The following is a 22,345-nucleotide window of genomic DNA, read 5'->3' as shown; positions in this document are numbered from 1 at the left end:
AAATATTGAAAATAATGTGGTTGTATGTATTTACACAGAACTCAAGAATATCTCCACTTGTTCCTTATAATGAAAACACGTAATTAAAAGTCTTTTAAAAATTAAGACTGGGGTGATTTATTAATCTTGTTAAGAACTCTGATACAAAGCACAGTAAAAGGCCACAGACCAGTAAATAAACAAGGTGGCTTCTGGCTACTTTACAACTGCTGCTACAGCACTATCAGCAAAACACGCTTTTTCATCACTTTGAACCCAGGAGTCCAAATGGCAAATAAAACTTTTACTCACTTCTCTGAATAAAAAGTTTAATAAAGCTTTAAGTATGTTTGTTTGCTGATTTAAATGTTACCAATCTAAAAAAAATTTTTTTTTTAATTTTAATTTACATGAGATTTATAGAGAAAGTTGCTAGGTTTTGAGGGCAAGGCAGTTGGTTTCTAGGCCATAAGAAAGTTTCCTCTGAATTTCTGAATTAGTAAAGTAGCAGATTGTAGTACAGGCCTGGAGTCACTTAAATTTACATAGGCTATTAGCATTATTTTTAAATATACATTATAAACAAAACTGTACATACATGGCATATTAATTAACTTTGTTTTCCAAAACAATAGGCAACTCATTAGCTAAAGACATCATAGTCTGCAAAAACAAAAGGCACATCTGAATGAGATATATGCCCTTTTTCCCTCTATGATTGGGTTAGGTAGTCTGTATACATTTTGACAAAATAATAAACATTTACAGTGCATTCTATTATTTTCATTCTATTTTCCATTTTTTGTCTTCAGCAGCAAATTCTGGCATTTAAGACATGGCATTAAAGAGTTTAAGAACAGTGGGTGTTTTTCACAATTCTCCTAAATGTAAAAACTTGAAGATAGTCAAAGAGTTTTAAAAATCAGTAATACCATACACCCCCTATATTTGTGTAAATTCATTGCCTTAAAAAGGCATCTATTACCCAAATTTGAAAAATTCCACAAATGCACTATCCCCTTTCAGTGCAATCAATGTCACTTTAAACCGTATTTTAGCAGAGTCTACAGTGCAAATATAAATTCTTTATACTGGCCTTTTGGCAGCACTGAGGATCCAAGACAAGGCAATGCTACTGATCACCTGAGGATAATGATAAAGGACTTTTGTATTTTTATTTTTCCAATTTTTAAAAGCTTATTTGATCAGTAGCATTTTTATAAGAGCATTATTTGTAAAAAGTACTAAAATACTATGACTTTTTTGAATAAATTAAAAAAAAAAACCCTTTACAAATACCATTCCAGTGTCAATGACTACATATGGCTAAGGTCATTGAGGAGTTTCCGCATTTTCTAGCAAAGGCAGTCTGTATGACGGAGGGTGCGAAAGCTCCCGTTTATAAGTCTTTGGTGGCAGTTTTGGTAGGTGAGGGCTTGAATTCTGCCTTGGTGGAACAGGAGGAGCTTGAGGATGAGCAAGGTTGTTGTGACTAGAACTGAGCATGTAGCATCGACGTGGTACTCTCGGAGAGGGTGTGCTGGGAGGAGTATTTGGCGAATTTGGACAGGTACTAACGTCTCTGAACCAGTCTGGATCTCTGTGAAGATGTCCTAGTGGAGGTGGCTGAAGATTAAATGGACAGTTTATGAAGTGTTCTGGAGGCCGAAGGGGAACTGGTGGAGGGGTATCAGGAAGAGGATCTCTTGGCGGTGGTGGAGGTGGACTATGCAGAGGTCCATCAAATGTACCAGTAGGAGCAGGAACTCTGGGTTTTACCTTTGGAGGAGGAGGCTGTCTTGGTGGAATAGCAGGGGGGTCATCATCAGATTTCGTATTTCCCTCAAAAAAAAAAAAAAAATTAACTCACACCTCCATTCTCCTGAAAAATCTGTTAAGCTTTAAAAGACTGAAAAATTCTTGTTTAGTTATATCCAAGAGCTCAAAATAGGTTAATCTGATTTAATGATCAGATTCATGAGTAAAATACTCCCCATTTAATTTGGTGCCTAGTTTAATATTTTTATATATAAGATATTTTAATTGAAATCTTAGAACATAAAGCCTCAGGTTATCTTGCTTTATACTCCTTTCAAAAATTTACACATTTTAACTATAATAGGCAAGTGAGTGAAAGGAATACATAGCTTTGTACACGTTAAAGGACATGATGTCAAGGGAACTCAATGTCCAGCTTCTGCTTTCTGGCCATCTACTTCAACTTTCCCCAGTGAGGCTTACTGTGGTGGTTCTCAAAGTGTGATCCAGGGAACAGCAGCATCAGTACTAGTAGGGAACTTGCTTAAAAAATGCAGATTCCCTGGGTCCCACCCTAGATCTACTGAATGGGAACTCTACAATCTGGTTTTAACAAGCCTCCCAGGTAATTCTGATGCAGCCTAAAGTTTGCAAAGTACTGGTTTAAAGTTTGAAGAATGCTTTGAATACTAAAGTTTTTCTCTTTTCTACCAGAAAGGAAACTTATGAGTATTTGTGAATCTTCCCAGCCTCTTTTTAGAAAAAAATATTAACGAGAAATGAGCAGTTGAAGTATTTTTCAAGAAAAAAAAAAAGTGTTTAAAAATCATGAAGGGTAGCCAAATTATAATTGACAGACTATTATAAGAATAAGAATTATTTTAAAGATTCACAACTTGGAATAAGTTGAATAAGTTAAGGCAAACCTAAGTCTGTTGACTACCTTGGAATTTGAAGCATCATGATCAAACTTTTTTCGAGGAGGAAGAGGTGGAGGAATCAGTGGCTCTTCACTTAGTTTGTGTAAACTACCACATGAACTGAAGAAAGACTCTGAGGGTAAAAAAAGATTAGTTTAACCACAATTCACAGTGCAAATCATAAGATTTTATTTCAATCTGTTATCACCTCTGCTATAGCAAATGTCAGACTGTACTGTAGTTAACTGTTGGTTTACCTAGACTCCCCACTGAACTGTAAGCTTTTTGAGGGCAGTGTGTATTTATTTTTGTATCCCTAGCACTAGCACAGTGGTATTGCCTGGCATATGGCAGATATTATAGCTACATGAAAACATACAATTTAGGGCGCCTGGGTGGCTCAGTGGGTTAAGCCGCTGCCTTCGGCTCAGGTCATGATCTCAGGGTCCTGGGATCGAGTCCCGCATCGGGCTCTCTGCTCAGCAGGGAGCCTGCTTCCCTCTCTCTCTCTCTGCCTGCCTCTCCATCTACTTGTGATCTCTCTCTGTCAAATAAATAAATAAAATCTTTAAAAAAAAAAAAAAAAGAAAACATACAATTTAAATAAGATTCACAATGAGATTCTGTTTCCTGAAAAACCTTTTTAAATCTAAAACACACAAAGCAAACAAATATATATAAACTGTAGCAACTTCCAGAGAAAGATCATACATAATCAGAGACCCTGTGTTTTTTTTTTTTTTTTTTAAGATTTATTTGTCAGAGAGAGAGAGAGAGAGAGAGCGAGCACAGGCAGAGGCAGAGGGAGAAGCAGGCTCCCTGCCGAGCAAGGAGCTCGATGTGGGACTTTATCCCAGGACGCTGGGATTATAACCTGAGCTGAAGGCAGCTGCTTAACCAACTGAGCCACACAGGCTATAACCTATAGTTACGGACCAATTCTACTTGTTGACCAACACTTGTAATAAAAGCAGTAACCATGTCTTGTTTATCATTATATTAAGACTGGGTTCACAGAAACTAGTTGGGAAAGTTGATGAGTTTAATTTTAAACACATGGAGTATGAACTCCTTATGTGATATCTAAGTAAAAATGTCAATCTTATTACTCCTTGTGAAAGACTGCTGTCCCGATCTTGTGCCTCTGCAGTCACTTCATGGGTCCTGTATACCGATGGGATGTCAGCGGATGGTGTGTGGGTCTAGACTGAGCACTATCTGCTGTAGATATATTCCTTTTGCCTGACCAGCATCTTTTGCCCTTTCAGAGCAAACTACTCTTGGTGACAGTGATTCTATCCCATGTGGCTTAATCAGCCAGTTTGGCCCAGTGCACCCCAACTCCAGTCAGACAAATACCAAGTGCTGGTGAGGATGTGAAGAAAAGGGAACCCTCATATAGTGTTGTTGGGAATGTAAATTGGGGCACCCACTGTGGAAAACAATATGGAGTTTCCTCAAAATATCAAAAATAGGAACACCATATGATCTTGTAATCCCACTACTTCAAGCACTGGTGAGAAAGGTCTAATTTTCATTCTTTTTCTTCTTCTTTTTTTTTTTTTTTGGTCTAACCTACATTCTAAAAGGTCCTGGCTGCTATCCTGAAAACAGACTATGGGGAAGACGAGAAGTTAGGCTGCTACTAAAATAAACCAGGTAAGAAATATGGTGGCTTGGATCAAGGTGACAGCAGTAGAGATGGTGAGAAATAGATTCTGGATATATTTTGAGGGTAAACAAGATTTGATGATGAATCACATTTGGGGTATGAGAAAAAGAGAGAAGTAAAAGAGAACTCTAATATTTTTAGCCTAAGCAATTGAATGCAGTTTAGAACTGGGATGAGGAGGCAGTGGGAAGAACAACTTTGGAGGGGATGAAAACAAGCGCAGTTTTGGAGAAGGTAAGTTTGAGATTCCTGTTCAGTATCTAAATGGAGATGTCGAATAGGCCACTGAGTATATGGGTCAAAAGGTCAAGAGAGAGGTCCTAGGTAGAGAAAAAAGTTGGGGAATTATCATTATATAGGTAATATAAGATTAAATGAGTCAACCAAGTGAGTGAGAAGAGGTCCAGGGCCTGAATCTTGCTGACTTCCAATATTTATAGGTTGGGAATATGAAGAAAAATAAGCAAGAGAGACTAAGGAGCTGAAAGTATAGTTAGAAAAACCAAGAGTGGGATGAACAAACATGATCTTCATTTATGTGACTTCTTCCCCATATTGGTCTTTTATATAAATAAAGGCAGAGGCTTGGTCTTTTTTTTGTTTGCCACTGAATCTATAGTACCTACCAGGGTAGCTGGTACAAAGTAAGTATTCAATTTCCTATTTAATAAGACCAAAGGGTGTGAACATTTTTATGGTTTGACATGTTGTTTACAGATTCTTTCCAAAAGGGGTCATACTAATATATCAACTTACAAGAGATAAGTAATGTCTGAGAATAACTTTTAACATAGGCTTGCTCATACTTTGATGTGAATCGTGTATTCATGTCCATTGTTAATGGAGTCTTGCTGTTTCTCCCACTGTTATGTGAGCATTTTTCAAACATATTATGTTCTTTTTTTTCAGGATTTGTTTTAGAAGAGTAAGAATTTCATGCAATTATTCTCAACATTTTCATTAAATTTCAAAATGAAATTTTCCTTATCATATGGAAAATGTATTTAACTGCCATCCAAAATAATGTCTAGAACTCCTAAAGTTGCTTGGTGTTATAGGTTGAACTGTGTCTCCCCAAAAGATACGCTGAAGTGCTAACCCCAGTACCTGTCAAGGTGACTTTACTTAGAAAGAAAGACTTTATTTAGAAAAAGTCTTTACAGATATATAATCATGTTAGGATGAAAATGGGCCCTAATCCAGTATGATAGAGGTCTTTAGAAGGAGAAAAGACGGGACAAAGAAACACGCAGAAGGAAGATGGTCATCTGACAACAGAGGTAGAGATTGAAATGATGCATCCATAAACCAAAGGAGGTCAAAGATTGTCATGGAAGGCCAGAAGCTAGAAGAGGCAAAGAAAGATTCTCTCTTACATGTTGCAGAAGGAGCAAGTCCCTGCCAACACCTTGATTTGGGGCCTTACAGCCTCCAGAATTGTGCTTTTCTAAACCACTCAGTCTGGAATACTTTGTTAGAGCAGCACTAGAAAAAAATAATATATATAGTAAAAACATTTCCACCATAGAACAACAAGGAAAATAAGAAACAAACTTCAGTTAAGCCAGGAAACACTGAACCCTGAAGCTTCAATACGAGAAGGTGAACTACAAATTATGTAAAGGAGACAAATGGAGAAGATGAAACCCAAATGTCTACAGTTAGTGATACTGACAAACGGTTCTTAATGTGCCCCCACAGAATGAAAGGAGGGATCAGGAGTTAAAGGCACTTGGTATAATGGAAGACATGGGCATGAAAACAGAAGACTTGATTAAATCTTTATAAGGAGTAATTAAAACCCTGTGGGAGATTGGAAGTTTTATTTTCTGGTGAATCTAAACATCAGACTGGGGCCACTAGACTGTGCTGAAAACACAGATTTTCATACTAAATGTTCACACCACCCAGGCAGAAGATTCAAACAACTTTCTTTGGAAAAGTTAACAGTCCTATAAAAGAGGACTCATAGATTCTGATATTTGGGGATTTCCTAAGTAAAAAACTTTTCATTATTCTATTACTCTAAAGTGAAACCTACATGCCAACAAGTTCTGCCCATGGATACAGCATTTCTTATCAGTTTATACTCCCTCACTCTAAAATATGGGAAGCTAAGGATACCAGACAAGAAAGGAAAAATTCTGATATGAAAGACAAGAGACAAAACTAATAGATGCAACTCAGAAAGGAAATAAAAATAGAAACAATTTTTTTTCAAAACCACTATTATATCCTATGGGAGATAAGACAGTGAATCCACGAAACCAGAATAATAGGATGGTATAAAAATGGTATGAACAGAAGAAACTAGAAAGAATTTTTTGGAAATTCAAAATCATGATAGATGGAGGAAAAAAAAAAAGAATTAGAAGAGGACGTGAGGAAATCTTGCAGAAAACAGAACAAAAAAATAAAGAGATGGACAAAAGACAAAACTGGAGGCTCAAACCAGGATATATAATATAGAAAAGGAACTCAAAAAGCAAGTCAAGAATATGTTTGGGAGGAAATTATTAATAAAACAATATAAGGAACATTTTCTAGAAATCAAAGACATGAATCTCTTAATTTAAAGAGCTAAACAGGGTGCCTGGGTGGCTCAGTTGGTTAAGCGACTGCCTTTGGCTCAGGTCATGATCCTGGAATCCCGGGATCAAGTCCCACACTGGGCTCCCTACTCAGCAAGGAGTCTGCTTCTCCCACTGAACTCTCTCCTCTCATGCTGTCTCTCTCTCTCAAATAAGTAAATAAAATCTTTAAAGGGCTAAATAAGTAGATAGAAAAGTGAAAGGAAAAAAATGACTCATACTAAAGCAGATAATTGCAAATATATAGATCATCAGTAATAAAGAGAAGATTCTGAAACTTTCTTGAATATACTATGGCAGAGACTTCTAACTATCCCTCAGTATATCTACCCTTTTCTTCCTTGTAGTAATAGGATCCCTGTATTGTAGCAAGACAAAAGGCTGCCTAGCTACAGACAACATCTCTCAGCCTCCCTTGTAGCTGAAGTTTTGTCCAATGGAATGAGAGCAGGAGTAATGTGAGCAAGTCCCACATCATGTTTTTCTTATTATTTTTTTTTTAAGATTTTCATTTATTTGAGGGGTGCCTGGGTGGCTCAGTGGGTTGAGCCTCTGCCTTCGGCTCGGGTCATAGTCCCAGGTCCTGGGATCAAGCCCCACATCGGGCTCTCTGCTCCATGGAGAGCCTGTTTACTCCTCTCTCTCTCTGCCTGTCTCTCTGCCCACTTGTGATCTCTGTCAAATAAATAAATAAATAAATAAATATTTAAAAAAAAAAAAAGATTTTCATTTATTTGAGAAAAAGAGAGAGAGCAAGCACAAGCAGGGGGAGGGTTAGAGGGAGAGGGAGCAGCAACCTCCCCCCTGAGCAGGAAGCCTGACTTGGGGCTTGACCCCAGACCGATATCATGACCTGCGTAGAAGACAGATGCCCAACCAGCTGAGCCACCAAGGTGTCCCGCAGATTTTTTCTAATAAAAACCATTGACCTGGGACACCTGGGTGGCTCAGCGGGTTAAAGCCTCTGCCTTCGGCCCAGGTCATGATCTCAGGGTCCTGGGATCAAGCCCCACATCGGGCTCTCTGCTCGGCGGGGAGCCTGCTTCCTCCTCCCTCTCTCTCTCTCTCTGCCTGCCTCTCTGCCTACTTGTGATCTCTGTCTGTCAAATAAATAAATAAAATTAAAAAAAAAAAAAAACAAAAACCATTGACCTTCACCTTCCTGCTGGCTGGAAAATGGTAACAAGTGAAGCAGATGCTCAAAACTCAAGAGATAGAAGCCCTATTTTGAGATTCTTGAATTGCCCTGCTAGCTTGTGAAACAGAGGTGGCTACTTGCTCTGGCTATTGTGAGAAATAGAATTCTATTTCATTTAATGTTCTGTATTTTGGGGTCCCTTTGGTACAGCAAGTATACTCTAGTTTTAAAAAAGGAATTGAAACTACAAGGTCAGTGACAGAGGATTTCTGTTTTGTTCACTGCCATATTTCTTGTACCTAGAATACTGCCTGCACATATGAGACATTTAAAAACTATGCATGAACAATTTATGAGTGAATGACACTGGACTTCTAAACAGCAAGTATGAAAGCAAGAAGACCATAGGAAAATACCTTCAAAATTCTTAGTGAAAAGGATTTATAATTCTATACCCCATCAAACTATTAACAATTAAATACATTAAATATATTTTCAGAAATACAAAAGTTTTAAAACTTTTATATGTTTATCCTTTCTCAAGTAGCTACTGGAGAATGTGCCTCTACCAAAATAAGGCAGATATCAAGAAAGGAGACAAGGAGTACAAAAAAACAAGGATCCAAACACAGGAAAGAAGTGAAAGATTTCGGGGTGCCTGGGTGGCTCAGTGGGTTAATGCCGCTGCCTTCAGCTCAGGTCATGGTCCCAGGGTCCTGGGATCAAGTCCTGCATCAGGCTCTCTGCTCCGTGGGGAGCCTGCTTCCTCCTCTCTCTCTGCCTGCCTCTCTGCCTACTTGTGATCTCTGTCAAATAAATAAATAAATAATCTTAAAAAAAAAAAAAAAGAAGTGAAAGATTTCTAGGATGACAACAAAAAAAGTTCTAGGATGACAGCTGGTTGAGAGGCCAAGAGAGCAACCAGTCTAAACTGGAGCAGAACCACAGGGCACCAGGAAGGAAGTTTCCAAGTTAAACAGCAAAACAAAAATCCTGACAACTGTCCTGAGTGGTCGACCTTATGGAAAACTGCTGAGAAAGGGTGTGAGAAGACTGAGCAATAGATGTTTGAAAAACCAACCAACAAACAAAAACACCTAAGCATTAAAGACTTTCTCATAAAACAGAGCTGTACAAGAAAGGAAACATAATCATAGTATATGCTACCTGACTTAATAGTGAGTAGTATTTTCCCAAAATGTGACAAGTATATTAGGCAGAATAAAGGGCAGAATTCTCATCTAATGTAATAGCAAATCAGTAAAAACTGTCTAAAATTAATGATTCAAAAGAGAGAAAAGTACACAAACACCATTTAAAAATGTGTAAGTGTCACTGGGGAACAAGAAAAGATGTGGGGAGACATGGGGTAGGGAACTGTTATCAATTTAATTTTCACTGTTTAGTACTATTAGCCTTTTAAACTGTATGCATATATCACTTTGATAAAAATTTAAATATTAAGATACAGAATTATAAACATTTAAAAGACTAACCTTACTTTTCTCATTTGACAGGAACTCTCATATTACTACCTAAATTATATACACTTTAATGTGATAGAAGCAAAAGTCATCCAGATTGGGGGAATTCTTCCTGAAGCTTCTCTGTGCCTTTCTGGGTGGTGGTGGTGGTGGTGGTGGTGGTGATGGCTGTTGTTTTTAAAGATTTTACTTAATTATTTGAGAGAGTGAGAAAGAGAGCGCACAAGCCGGGGAGTGCGTTGGCGGGGGAAGGGAGAGAAAGAAACAGACTCCTAGCTGAGCAGGGAGCCCGACACTTGGCTTGTTCCCAGGACCCCAAGATCATGATCTGAGCAGCAGAAGGCAGACGTTTAACAAACTGAGCTACCCAGGTGCCCCTGGGCTGTTTTAAACAAATGATTGCAGAAAGAATGGTAACAGCATTTGTGTCATATATTATGAAATAAATGAGAATGGCAGAATAGTGTTTTACTAAAATAACTGCCTTAAGTAAGATCATGTGAAGAAACAAGTGATCAAGGGCTGTCTGGGAACCTGATAAACATTTAAGTATATAATCCACACGGGAAAATGAGTTGGGATGGGAAAGAGGAGAGGCAACTGATATGAAATCACTGTTGATTATGTGCCAATCTATATGCTGGGTGTGCGACATCGTTATCTCATTTGATCCTTAACAGGGTTGGAGATGCTAAGTAATTTGTTCAAGGTTACACAACCCCTAGATCATTGATAGGTTGTAAAATGATGAAAACTATAGTAAAGTTTACATAGTATTCAGTTGTAAGCAAGTAACACAATTTATTTATAAGAATTTCATTCATTTTTTAAAAAAATTTCAATGTTGCTAAAACCCAAATACTCATATACAGATTTAATCAACTTGATTAATTTCATTAGAATTGACTCAAATTCTTACTTACTTGAATGTGGCAAGAGGACTGGAGCAAAAATGCTATTGCTGCCTATTGGAATGAGAAAAATTAATTTGAAAAGAAAGGTGGTACGTAAGGTTTTACTTTTAAAATATTTTTGCATAAAATAACAAATGTAGTAACACAGAGAGTACAGAATTTTATCATTCTCTATTGACACGTTAGTTTTAAAAGAAATGAACACAGAATGCTACCTTTGTAGAGGGAATGTTTTTCCTTTCTTAGCATAAGTAGTTCCCTCTCTATCACAGTCTCTTTTTAAATTTCCTTCATGAAACGTATCTGCTTGTTTTCTTACTCTGTCGCTCCCTTTAGAGCAATAATATGGGGCCCAATAGGTACTAAACAAATCTTTGTTTAATGAATACATTAGAAAATAAGATGCATAAATAATGCACAAATGATGCTTTTAATCCCTTGTGTTAATCATTATTTCTACATTTAAATGCCATTTTCCATACTAATATCTACATTTAATTAAAGGAATCTACAGTTTAATTAAAATGATGAGAAGAATTATCTGAAACATTAAGATTCCTTTTTTATCAAATGGTTTACATCAAATACATACCACAGGAACTATTGAGATCCACATCTAAAAACACACTAAGGTCTGAAGAAGCAGATACTGGTGGAGTAGAGGGTGTATTTGGAGAGGTTGGTGCTGACACAGTTGATTCAAGATCAGTTTCAGCAATCCGACTAAAGCTCATTTTACATGGTTCTCTTTCTAATGGTGTTGGATGACCTCGTAAAGTGCCTGAGGTAGAGCCATGTCGGCCTGTATTAGGCCGTATTCCAGGAGATTTTAAAGAGAAAGTTGATTTCCTAGGCTACAAAAAGCAAACATAATTACCATTACTAATTTGCATGGATTTCATTTTTATGGTTTAACACTACCTTATTAATTCTTAGCATACAGTTAAGAGAGTACAATAAAATCTCAATCTGCAAGCATGTCGGGGATTTGACTGGCTTAATACAAGTAAACACCTTTTCATACTGCAGAAATAAAATTCTTGAAAATCTGTGTGAAAACTTGTTCCTCCCCAAACTCTTGAACCTGAACTTCTTCAAATCACTGGTATCAATTTTACATACATTTACCGTAGACATAATATATACAACATATTACATTAGGTACATCAAGGGGGAAAAAAAAGGCTTTTTTTAAAATTCCTAATAGTAAATGACCAACCCCCACAATACTACTTTCAAGTTTTTGGAGAAAACTGCTATCATTGTCTCCCACCCTCCACTTCTGTACCTCTTTTTAAAATCTCACAGCGGTAACCAAATGAAAAAACATGGAACTCAGATTCAGATAACTTGAGGTAAAATCTCCAGGGTGCTAATATCTAGCTTTGCAGCCTTAAAAGAGTTATTTAACAACCCTGAGCCTCAGTTTTTGTTTGTAAAATGAGAGTAAGATCTATGTCATAAAATTGTTGTGGAGATGAGGTAACATCTTGCTGCTTGACTCGAAGTAGGTATTATAAGCGTTCGAATTCCTCCCACATCTTGCTTTCTGTTCAACTACTTAAAACTGGTCTTCCCCTACCTCTGTTGCCACTGCAAACCCAAGAATAACTAGAAACTGTAGTGGCAAATTTTAGCATGAAGAACATTCCAGTGGTGACCATGGACTACGGTGCTCTAATGACAGTAGTCAGGTCAGTCAGGCTAAAAGAACCATGACACACTTGCTTACTCCTTTTTCCAGGTCTTTTCATTTCCTGGTCATTTATAGCTCTCACTTTCTCACAACTTTCCACCTTATACTAGGAAGGCTTAAAAACTGACAGATAAAGAAGTGCTATAAAGGATAAACCAGATTTAACCAAAAGGCTATAACATTGCCTCCCACAGTATATATTGCTTTAGAAATAGTATAGTACTGTAAAACAAAGGACTGAAAAATAGCTATTCAAATAAATTAGAATTTTAATAATAGGTTACTAAACATTGAAGATAATATTGTTTTAAAAAATTTTTTCCCAAAAATGTAATGAACTTACAAATCGAGGTGGCTGTTTGCAATTTCGGGGTTCAATTTCTAGTGACTTGTTGAACAAATAATCTGTAAACTCCTTTTCAGAAGCACTTCCCATGGGGTTAAGGTTTTCAAAGAATCTCTGGAATTAGACAAATTTCCGTAAGTACATGTTCTAGATCTTATTGGAACATGTATTTCAGCAGCTTAAAACAAAACAAAACAAAAATCAGTAAATTAAGAGATCATAGTGTCTGAGAGTTCACAAGAATTGCTGATTCCAATCTCTCTACTTTCAAATGAAGTTGTACACTTTCTACGGGAGTTGTATATTTTGTCTTCATTTTCTATTAAGGAGATGGACAGATTTTCATTTATTACCATCTTAATGGCTCAGTATCCCACAGTTAACATTTTTCCTACTCATTGTAACAAAGTAATTATCACCAGTAAGATATCAAAAGTGTTTAGAACAGAATTATAGTTATAATTCACAATGAGACTTTTTTAAAAAAAGATTTTATTTTTAAGTAATCACTACACCCAATGTGGGGCTCGAACTTACAACCCTAAAATCAAAAGTCACATGCTCCATCAACTGAGCCAGCCACATGCTCCAGAATGACATTTTTTTTTTAAGATTTTATTTATTTATTTGTCAGAGAGAAAGAGAGAGAGAGCACACAAGCAGGCAGAGAGGCGGGCAGAGGCTGAGAGAGAAGCAGGCTCCCTGCTGAGCAAGGAGCCTCTGTGGGACGCAATCCCAAGACCCCAGGATCATTGAGCCGAAGGCAGCGGCTTAACCCACTGAGCCACCCAGGTGTTCCCAGAAAGACACTTTTTTTTTTTTTTAAGATTTTAATTTATTTGACAGAGAGACAGATCACAAGTAGGCAGAGAGAGAGAGAGGGAAGCAGGCCCCTGCTGAGCAGAGAGCCTGATGCGGGGCTCAATCCCAGGACCCCAGGATCATGACCTGAGCCGAAGACAGAGGTTTTAACCTACTGAGCCACCCAGGTGCCCCCAGAATGACACTTTTGATAATCAGAAAAAAAAAAACAGAGACAAGATGGATTAAGTTCTATTCAAAAGTGATTTCAAGAACAATTATAAATTTATTTGTGCTAACCTCTAGTAAAATAATCTTTCTGTCTTTATGGAAAAAAATTTTTTCTAACCTTATATTTGAGTTTTTAGATAGAAAATTCAGATGCTTTAGCAAAGAGTAAAAAGAAATATAAATAGTAATCTCATCAACCAGAGATCTATTAACATTTTACTCTTAGAATATTGTTCCAGTGTTATTATATATATATTATATATATATAATATCCAGTAATATTCCAGTGCATATGAATATATGCATATATATGTATCTTCATTTTCTGGGTTTATTTTGCAATACTGGAACCATAACAGTTATCTTTAACCTTTTTTTAGTTGATAACTCAGTATTTTTCCATGTGGTTTACTTATTTTATAAGTACAAACTTAAGCTCTATAGTCTTTAATCATATTATGTTCCAGAATTTATCTCACCAATCACCACATAGGCAGTTATCTATCCACAGCAATGCTTTCTAATTCTTTGTATTACAATATAAGTAATTATTATTAGCTCCTTGTGCATAAATTTTTCTGTACATTTATGATTATTTCCTCAGAAAAATTTCTTAGAAGCAAATTACTGGATTTACCTTATTTAACTTTGAAGTGGTTTAAGAAATATATATAAAAATAAGTACTGGGCTTTCACTTTAACAGTAGGCAAAATGAGTTTCATAATTTCTGACATAAAATTCTCCCACATTTCAGGCATTCTGCCAATGTCAAGAAAACTGAATTACTCCTTTTAACAGTATTGAAACAGCATGTTCTTATATTCAGGTTAGCCAAATTAAATCATATGAACCAAATAGTAATTTAAAGACTTCTATAAAGTTATAATAGCAGTGTTCTTGCTTTTCTCATCCTTTGCTCTATTCTTTAATACTATTTATTAGTTTAGTTAACTATGGCTTGAAAAGTAAATGCCCCCACACTCCCATAAAGCATTATTTAATGCTTTGAATGATGGGAGAAGGTCTAGAACAGATCACAAAAACCTATTAGAAGTTACTGAGATATGAATGTTAGAAGTACTATTTCAAATATACCCAACTATAATTTAACATGATTTCTTGGGAAAATATATATTATAAACTTTAAGCTTCAAGAGTATATTTCTTTAGATCTATGAAATTCAATATCACAAAGGACTGGCCCCATGATGAGGGAAGAGAATGAAATATGGGACCACCAGCAGCTTGTCACCATTTTTAGAGCTGTCTATATTTTCATAACAGTGTAGTTTAAGTCATTCTTTCTTAGGACTTTAGTGTATTTTGTTTTGAAATAGGAACAAAGAATAGTTACCATCCCACAACTTCGGAAATTGGGAGTCATGGTGCCCATTTTCACTTAATATGCCTGACCTGCACACTAAGCCTGAAAGTTGAACACAATTTTTAATGTGACAGGTGAACTTTTTCTGATAGCTACTATGTACTGAATTTCAAATAAGTATAACAAAATAAAATTCACTTAACATAAACATAGTATCATAGTCTACTATGATTTAGAAGGTATCCCACATCTTACAGTACACAGAATCAGTGTTATAAACTAGTGATCAAAATAGATTATCAATTGATAGAATGTTAAAAAAATGATTTTTTGCTAAGCATATACATCTATACATATACACAAATACATATTATATAAAACCAAGCTCTTTCCCTATTTAAACCCAGTATTTTTATGAAGCAATTAATTATTTAATGTTACATTGGCACATATAAAATATGTAATATAGCTAACCAATGACAGTACTAGTAGTGGATTTTCTTTTTACTACATGGACATCAGAGAGTTTCATTCCAATTTGTCATTCATTTTTTGAAAGTATTACTTGACCAGTTGCACAAAGAAGCAATACTCTCACGAAAAAAGTCCCTAATAATATATATTTTTAAAGATTTTATTTTTAAAAAATCTCTACACCAACATGGGGCCCAAACTTACCACCCTGAGAACAAGAGTCATACATTCTACAGACTGGCACCCCCGTTCCTAGTAATATTCGTAACTGCAGACTGTTAGCACAGAATATCTAATATTTACCACTTCTATCTAGTGATAATTAACTTACTGTATTATTTTTATAGTAAAATAAGTAGCATAAGTGTGGTTATGATATTTCTAACAGATTGCAGAGAATTTAACATGTTCTCTTTTAAAGATAAGCAAAGAAAATATTTACCCTCATTTCTGGTTCTATCCGTAAACAGTAAGGTTGATTCTGATACTGCTGAATTTCTCCCGTAATTTCAGCTACTTTCCTCCTCTTACTGAAATTGATTAAATCTTTCCCTTTCTTTTTTAAAAAATCATTATTCCCTTCTTCAGTTTTCAGAATATTTGTTAAATATATTCCTAGTAAAAAAGAGTATTTGAAGAAAAGTTATAAAATCTGTTACTTAATCATTTGAAAAAAAAAACAACTGATCTAGTGAAGTTGAAAGACATTCTATAATCCAGCAATTTTACCCCTAAAATGTTGGTAAGTCTGATGGGCTTATTAATTAATTTTACATTAGGAATTTTTTAACATTTAAAGAATTTAAAATAAAAAGAAAATTACAGCTTAGGAAAGGCTTAATTTATTCCTTAGCCTAACAACCTAAAATAAGAGCTGATTCATTCACAAAGTCTGTGTTAAATCTGCTTTAACCATTTTAATATTTGATTATAAATATTTAATATTTGATTATAAATATTTAATGCCAATGATCTTAACTAATGATCAATAGATTAATTATAAGCCAATTCTGGTGATAAGACTATAGATTTGTAAATTCTCTGTTTTCCCCAAGCCCATAATTTAGATAGAAAAATAATTATTCCTCACTCTGGGACAGGAAGAAAGGTTTTAGCTCCTTCTTCATATGTAATTATGGATTCACTTAAATCAGTGGCTCTCAACTGGGGGCAATTTTGTCCCTTAGGAAATACTTGGGATTGTCCGGAAATATTTTTGGTTAACACAACCAGTGGGGTGTGTGTCTGTGTACACAGGCATGCATGTTTGAATGTTCAAAATTCCTAAGTTGAAATACTAATGCCCAATGTGATAGTATTAGAAGGTGGGATGCTTCGGAGGTGCTTAAATACTGACGGTGGAGCCCTTATGAATGGAATCAGTACTCTTACAGAAAGACCCCACAGGGCTCCTTACAACAACTCTACAAAGATATAATTATCATAACCTCTGTTTTAAAGATAAAAAAACAGAGACTTCAAAGTTTTATTTATCAATATGAACAGTTAATAAAAGTAGATATGCTCAGATATAAAAATCAGAACCATCTGCCTTTAAAGGCTGGTCTCTTTTGGCTACAACAAACTACCTCAAAATATAAATATAAATCCATGTTCAGTAACTTACCAAAAAAAGGCACACAAGGTGGATTGATTGACTTAAGTTTTACTAGGTATTTTTTAAAGTGATCTTGACTTAATTCCACAGCATCATCCAAAATTCTCCTTTTTCTTTCCTGCAATGCCTTTAAAATATATAAATTGAGTATAACTTGTCTTTTTACAATTCAATCACATTTTATGAACACAGAGCTTGGAATTCTATACAATTTTGCAAATATGTGAAAAATAATTCTTTAAATTAAAGATGAGAAGTATTCCTTTCTGTACTTGCCTGAAATGATTGATCTATAAATATAAAACTTAAAAACTTCATTTTTTTTTCTAATATAAATTAGAGGAGTAAGAAATAAAAAATTCTTCCTCAAGATCTTGTTAGTTATAATTCTGATTAGCCAGAATTTCAAATCATAGCTATAGGAGAAAAATATAATCCTAAAGCATTCAAATATATTTCCACTGAAAGGTCTTTTGAGGCTAAGGGTAAGGAGAAAGCTGTGGAAGGGAGAGAAAAATTGAACAAAAATTTAGTAAACCAAATAAGCAGAATCATTCCTTTTATATTTATTCTATTTTTTGTTCTAAATTAATTACTTTATTTTTAACCTAGTTAGGTGTTTATACACACACACACACACACACACACACACACACACACACAAATCCACAGCAAACAATGCACTGATAGAAAACTGTCTAATGTATTTCCTTTAATTTAAGGAAAAAGCAAAGGGGATTAAACCCTAACTTTTATTCAGTACTCTACAGAAGTCTTAACTCGCATGAACAAGAAAAATAAAGAAAATCAAAGAAAAACTGTCAGTATTCACAGAGGATATAATTATCTGTGGAAAAAAAAAAACCAATAAATCTACAAATAAAGTGCTAATGAGAGCATTTCGCATTGTTGATTGATATAAAACCAATCAGCAAAGATCAACTGCATTTCTACATATCATCAATAAAGAAAACAAGATCTTTAAAAAAATTCTAATATAAATCTAACAAAAGAGGTATGAGCTCATCATCAAGAAAACCGTAAAACTTTGTATTAAATTAATAAATAAAGGGAGAGACATACATGTTCGTGGTTTGGAAGACTCACTATAAAATTGTCAGTGCTCCACCAACTGAACCAAAGCAATTTATAGAACCAATGCAATTCCTATCAAACTTTCAATAAATGTATGGAAGCAACTGGCTAGCCATATGGAACAAAACATGAAATTAAACTCCAACCTCACTCCATACATTTTTCAAAACTTATTTCCAGCTGGATTAAGGAATGAATGTGAAAGACAAAACATTAAGATAATAGAGAAAGACAATAAACAGCACAAATAACAGGACAAAATAAATTTGATTGGAGTAAGAACTTTTGTTCATCAAAAGATAGAAAAAAAAAGATGAAAAGAGAAGCTTCAATCTGGGAAGAGACATTTACAGTACATATAACTGACAAAGGATTAAAAGCCACTATATAAGAGAACTCACAGAGATTCATAAGAAAAACTCAACAATGCAAAAAAAAACAAAAAAATTTCTATAAGAAGAAATATAAAAAACCAATAAACATTTAAAAACAGGTTCAAGCTCATTATAAATCAGGGGTTTATAAACCAAAACGACAAATTGGAAAATGATAAGAACTGACAATTTCAAGTACTGGTGAGAAGGTAAAATAACTAGAACTCATACATTTCTGGTGGGAGTATAAACTGGTACAATTATTTGGGAAAACAATCTAGAATTATCTAGTAAAGCTGCAGATACCCATAACCTATTATCTAGTAGTTCTACTTCTAGGTAAATGACTTAGAGAAATTTGTGCACTAGGATATATGTAGAAAATGTTCATGGTACTATTACTGATAATAATCCTACACTGGAAACAGTCTAAATGGCCATTAACTAGTAAATAAATAAATAAATTTTGGTAAGTTTATTCTTATAATATGATACAGCTCTGAAAAAAAATGAATGATAGCAGTAAGAAGCAAACTGGATGAATTTTAGGAAGATAATATTGAATGAAAAAAGTGTTTGAAGAATTATATTCATATGTAATGAAGAAACACGCAAAATGAAATAGTACATTGTTTAGAGATACAAATAAGTAAAACTACAGAAAAAAAGTTGAATAATAAGGACAAAATTCAGAATGATAGTTGAAGGGGTGAGGATGGAGATGGAATGGGGAGGTGTTCTTAAACCAGGTATACAGGTGTTCTTTGTATTTTTATTCTTTTTGCCTTATACATATTTTATAAATACTGTTCTATACCCAGTATTTTAAAAAACTAAAACTTAACCTTTTAAAATAAATATACTACTTTAGAGTTTTCAAAATCTATTAAACAGATTAATATTTAGCAATATTCAACTGTTAATATCCTTCATATATAAAAAGTTCACACAAAGCAATAAAATGCAAACACTCAAATAGAAAAATACATATATGAAAGCAGCTTGCCTTTCTAATCATAAAGAAGCAATGTTAAAAAAAAGTATTATCTTCTCAATGCTCATGCAATTTTAGTAACATGTTTAGGGTTTGTTCTGTTTTTATGTTACATAAAAAAGAGATCATATTATATTCATTATTCTGAAGTTTTTTTATGACTTTTCCCCTAAAAATCATAAATATTATTTTAAGACATACATATAGATCCTATTCACTTTTTTTCTATAGCTGAACAATATTCTACACTACAGGTATAAAACAACATATTTAGTCATTCTATTTAGGGACATATTGGTTGCTTCTAGTTTTCTGCTACTCCAATTAATACTGCAGAAACAACATCTTTGAACATTAACTTTATAGTCTGGCACTTTTATTTCTGGGCCCAAGAGTATGTGTATTTTAATTTTAACATATACTTTCTGTATCTTTTGAATTTTCTATAACAAACACTAAACATATACTATTGTATAATTTAAAAATTTTTCATTTTAGAAAGACTTCTCTCCATGTTACTCCTTCTTTTGACTATATGTTGATTAATTTCTACATTTATATTTAAAATATCATTTATTTCAAACAATCAGTGTGCCACTGGAAAAATCCAATTGAAACTTCGTAACATTTAGGTAAACATTTTTTTTTTTAAAGATTTTATTTATTTATTTGACAGAGATCACAAGTAGGCAGAGAGGCAGGCAGAGAGTGAGGAGGAAGCAGGCTACCTGCCGAGCAGAGAGCCCGACTCGGGTGGGAGAGGGGGCTCGATCCCAGGACCCTGAGATCATGACCTGAGCAGAAGGCAGAGGCTTTAACCCACTGAGCCACCCAGGTGCCCCCTAGGTAAACATATTAAACAGAGTCACAAGTCCCACATTCTTTGATGGATTCCAGATATACTAGTGTATATTGATATATTTAAGGGAATAAGATGATTTGTAAAGGATTTACTGAAAAAGATTGGTTGGTAGAAGCAATTTATTTTATCATCAATTGCATCTCTCCCCCAAAAAGATGAAATACTTAAGCCTAAAACTTACCTCAAAAGTATGGTCTAGTCTGTATACTGACACTGAATTCACTGCACTGACTATCTCCAATACACCATTGAAATTATTCAAATCTTGAAAAACCTGAAGAATTTCTATAATTCTACTTAGTATTGCCACCCGTTCCTCAAAATTTTCTGCTTCCACAATGCACCTAGACAAAAACAAAAAACAAAAACAAAAAAGCATGGCTTAATAAGCAATTTCCTCACCTCACATAGAAAAGAATACATATATTTTTAGCAAGAATTTAAGCTTATAGATGACTTAATATTATAGCTGTAAAAAGTAATAAGGCAGAAAAATAAACACTTACTTTTCAAACCATAGAGTGAGATTTGTGGTATGGCGAATCATTTTTAATAAATTTGGAGAATTTATTTCTTTATCTTCTTTGGTCCATACACTCCCTACTAGTTCAGAAGGTTGGACTTTCCTGTGGAATAAAAAAATCATGCAACTTAACCTACAAAGGATTAGTATCAAAATTATTTAAAGATCTTTAAATACTCAGTAAAATAAAGACAACACAAAAGATAAATGGAGAAACACATGAACAGGTTTAATTCACAGAGGACTGGACCCAAATAGTCACATAAACACACAAAAAAATTTTGTCTCTTATTCGGGGAAAAGAACATTAAACCACAATGAAATCCCATTTTACTCCTGTCTAACAGAAGTCTAATAGTACCAAATGGGTAAAGATGTGTTGAATCTCTCCAACACTGATATCCAAGTAAAAACTGAAACAACCACTTTGTAAAGTAATTAAGCAATATCTCATAAAACTGAAGATATACAAACTAGATCACCCCAAAAGTCTATCTAGATATATACTTAAGCTATACCAGGTTATAAGAAAATATTTGTAAGAATACTCAGTGAAGCAGTCATTATTTGCAAGACTGAAAAATCACAAATAACCTAGGCTGGATAAATTATGGAACATTCATTTAATGGAATACCACAGTAATTAAAATAAGCAAACCAGGGGCACCTGGGTGGCTCAGTGGGTTAAACCTCTGCCTTCAGCTCAGGTCATGATCCCAGGGTCCTAGGATCAAGCCACATCAGGCTCCCTACTCAGCAGGGAGCCTGGTTCCCCCTCTCTCTGTCTGCCACTCTGCCTACCTGTGCTCTGTCAAAAAAATAAATAAAATCTTAAAAAAAAAAAAGCAAACCAGAGCTATATTCATCAACTTAAATGCCAGAACAATGTAAGTTCATCAACTTAAATGCCAGAACAATGTAAGTGCAAAACATGCTGTAGAATGACACATAAGTATAAACTATCTTAAAACCTGCAAAACAATGCTATATATTATCAATATTATATGTGTATAAGTTATAAAGACATACATAGGAATAATAAACATCAAATACAGGATAGTGGTTATTGGGAGAAAGAAGAACAGAATTGGGAAAAATTAGTTGAAGGATTTCAATTGTTATCTGTAAGGCTTTTGCTGTTGATGGGACCTCATTATATAATTTTCTACATTTTTTTAAATGGCTGAATTATTCAGTAAGAAATCTGACAGAGGAGCAAGTTAAATTACTGTATACAGTAAGCCAGGATTACATAATTTTAAAAATTGGCCAGTATCCTATGGTCTTGACTATTAATTAAAAAAAAAGTTTTTAATTGGTAGATTTAAATACAAAAGGGACCTTGTTAACAGTTTTAAAAGTAAGTTTTCTTGGGCTGTTCTACAGTTAAATCAGAAATTCAGGGGCGCCTGGGTGGCTCAGTTGTTAGAGGAGTCTGCCTGCCTTCGGCTCGGGTCGTGATCTGCTCGCGTCCTGGGATCGAGCTCCGCATCAGGCTCTCTGCTCAGTGGGAAGCCTGCTTCTCCCTCTCCCACTCCCTCTGCTTGTGT

General features: G+C 34.7%; 1 protein-coding gene and 1 long non-coding RNA gene across 5 annotated transcripts in view; both read right to left on the bottom strand.

Moving 5' to 3' along the window:
• Positions 1–92: 92 nt before the first annotated feature.
• The window catches only part of SOS2 (SOS Ras/Rho guanine nucleotide exchange factor 2), a 78,913-nt gene continuing 56,660 nt past the window's right edge, over positions 93–22,345 (bottom strand). For 2 of the 4 annotated variants that reach the window (XM_082735140.1, XM_082735141.1), the window contains 9 exons: positions 20,779–20,898; positions 20,454–20,616; positions 16,957–17,074; positions 15,772–15,944; positions 12,496–12,612; positions 11,049–11,310; positions 10,466–10,507; positions 2,681–2,790; positions 93–1,821 (listed from right to left, as the gene is read on the bottom strand). In XM_082735140.1, the coding sequence (XP_082591266.1) occupies positions 1,312–1,821; positions 2,681–2,790; positions 10,466–10,507; positions 11,049–11,310; positions 12,496–12,612; positions 15,772–15,944; positions 16,957–17,074; positions 20,454–20,616; positions 20,779–20,898 (1,615 nt within the window). In that variant the 3' untranslated portion in view covers positions 93–1,311. The remainder of the gene's footprint in view (positions 1,822–2,680; positions 2,791–10,465; positions 10,508–11,048; positions 11,311–12,495; positions 12,613–15,771; positions 15,945–16,956; positions 17,075–20,453; positions 20,617–20,778; positions 20,899–22,345) is intronic. The other 2 variants (XM_082735142.1, XM_082735143.1) reach the window with 1 other exon arrangement.
• On the bottom strand, positions 7,635–10,450 carry LOC309866993. Its single transcript, XR_014312910.1, has 2 exons — positions 8,073–10,450; positions 7,635–7,849 (listed from the first exon to the last, which is right to left on the bottom strand). It is a non-coding gene; the product is annotated as an uncharacterized lncRNA (long non-coding RNA).

The sequence above is a fragment of the Mustela nivalis genome (genome assembly GCF_964662115.1).
Source record: "Mustela nivalis genome assembly, chromosome: 6".
NCBI lineage: Eukaryota > Metazoa > Chordata > Mammalia > Carnivora > Mustelidae > Mustela > Mustela nivalis.
Note: the sequence above shows the minus strand (reverse complement) of the source record. Positions and strands in the feature narration are given on the sequence as shown.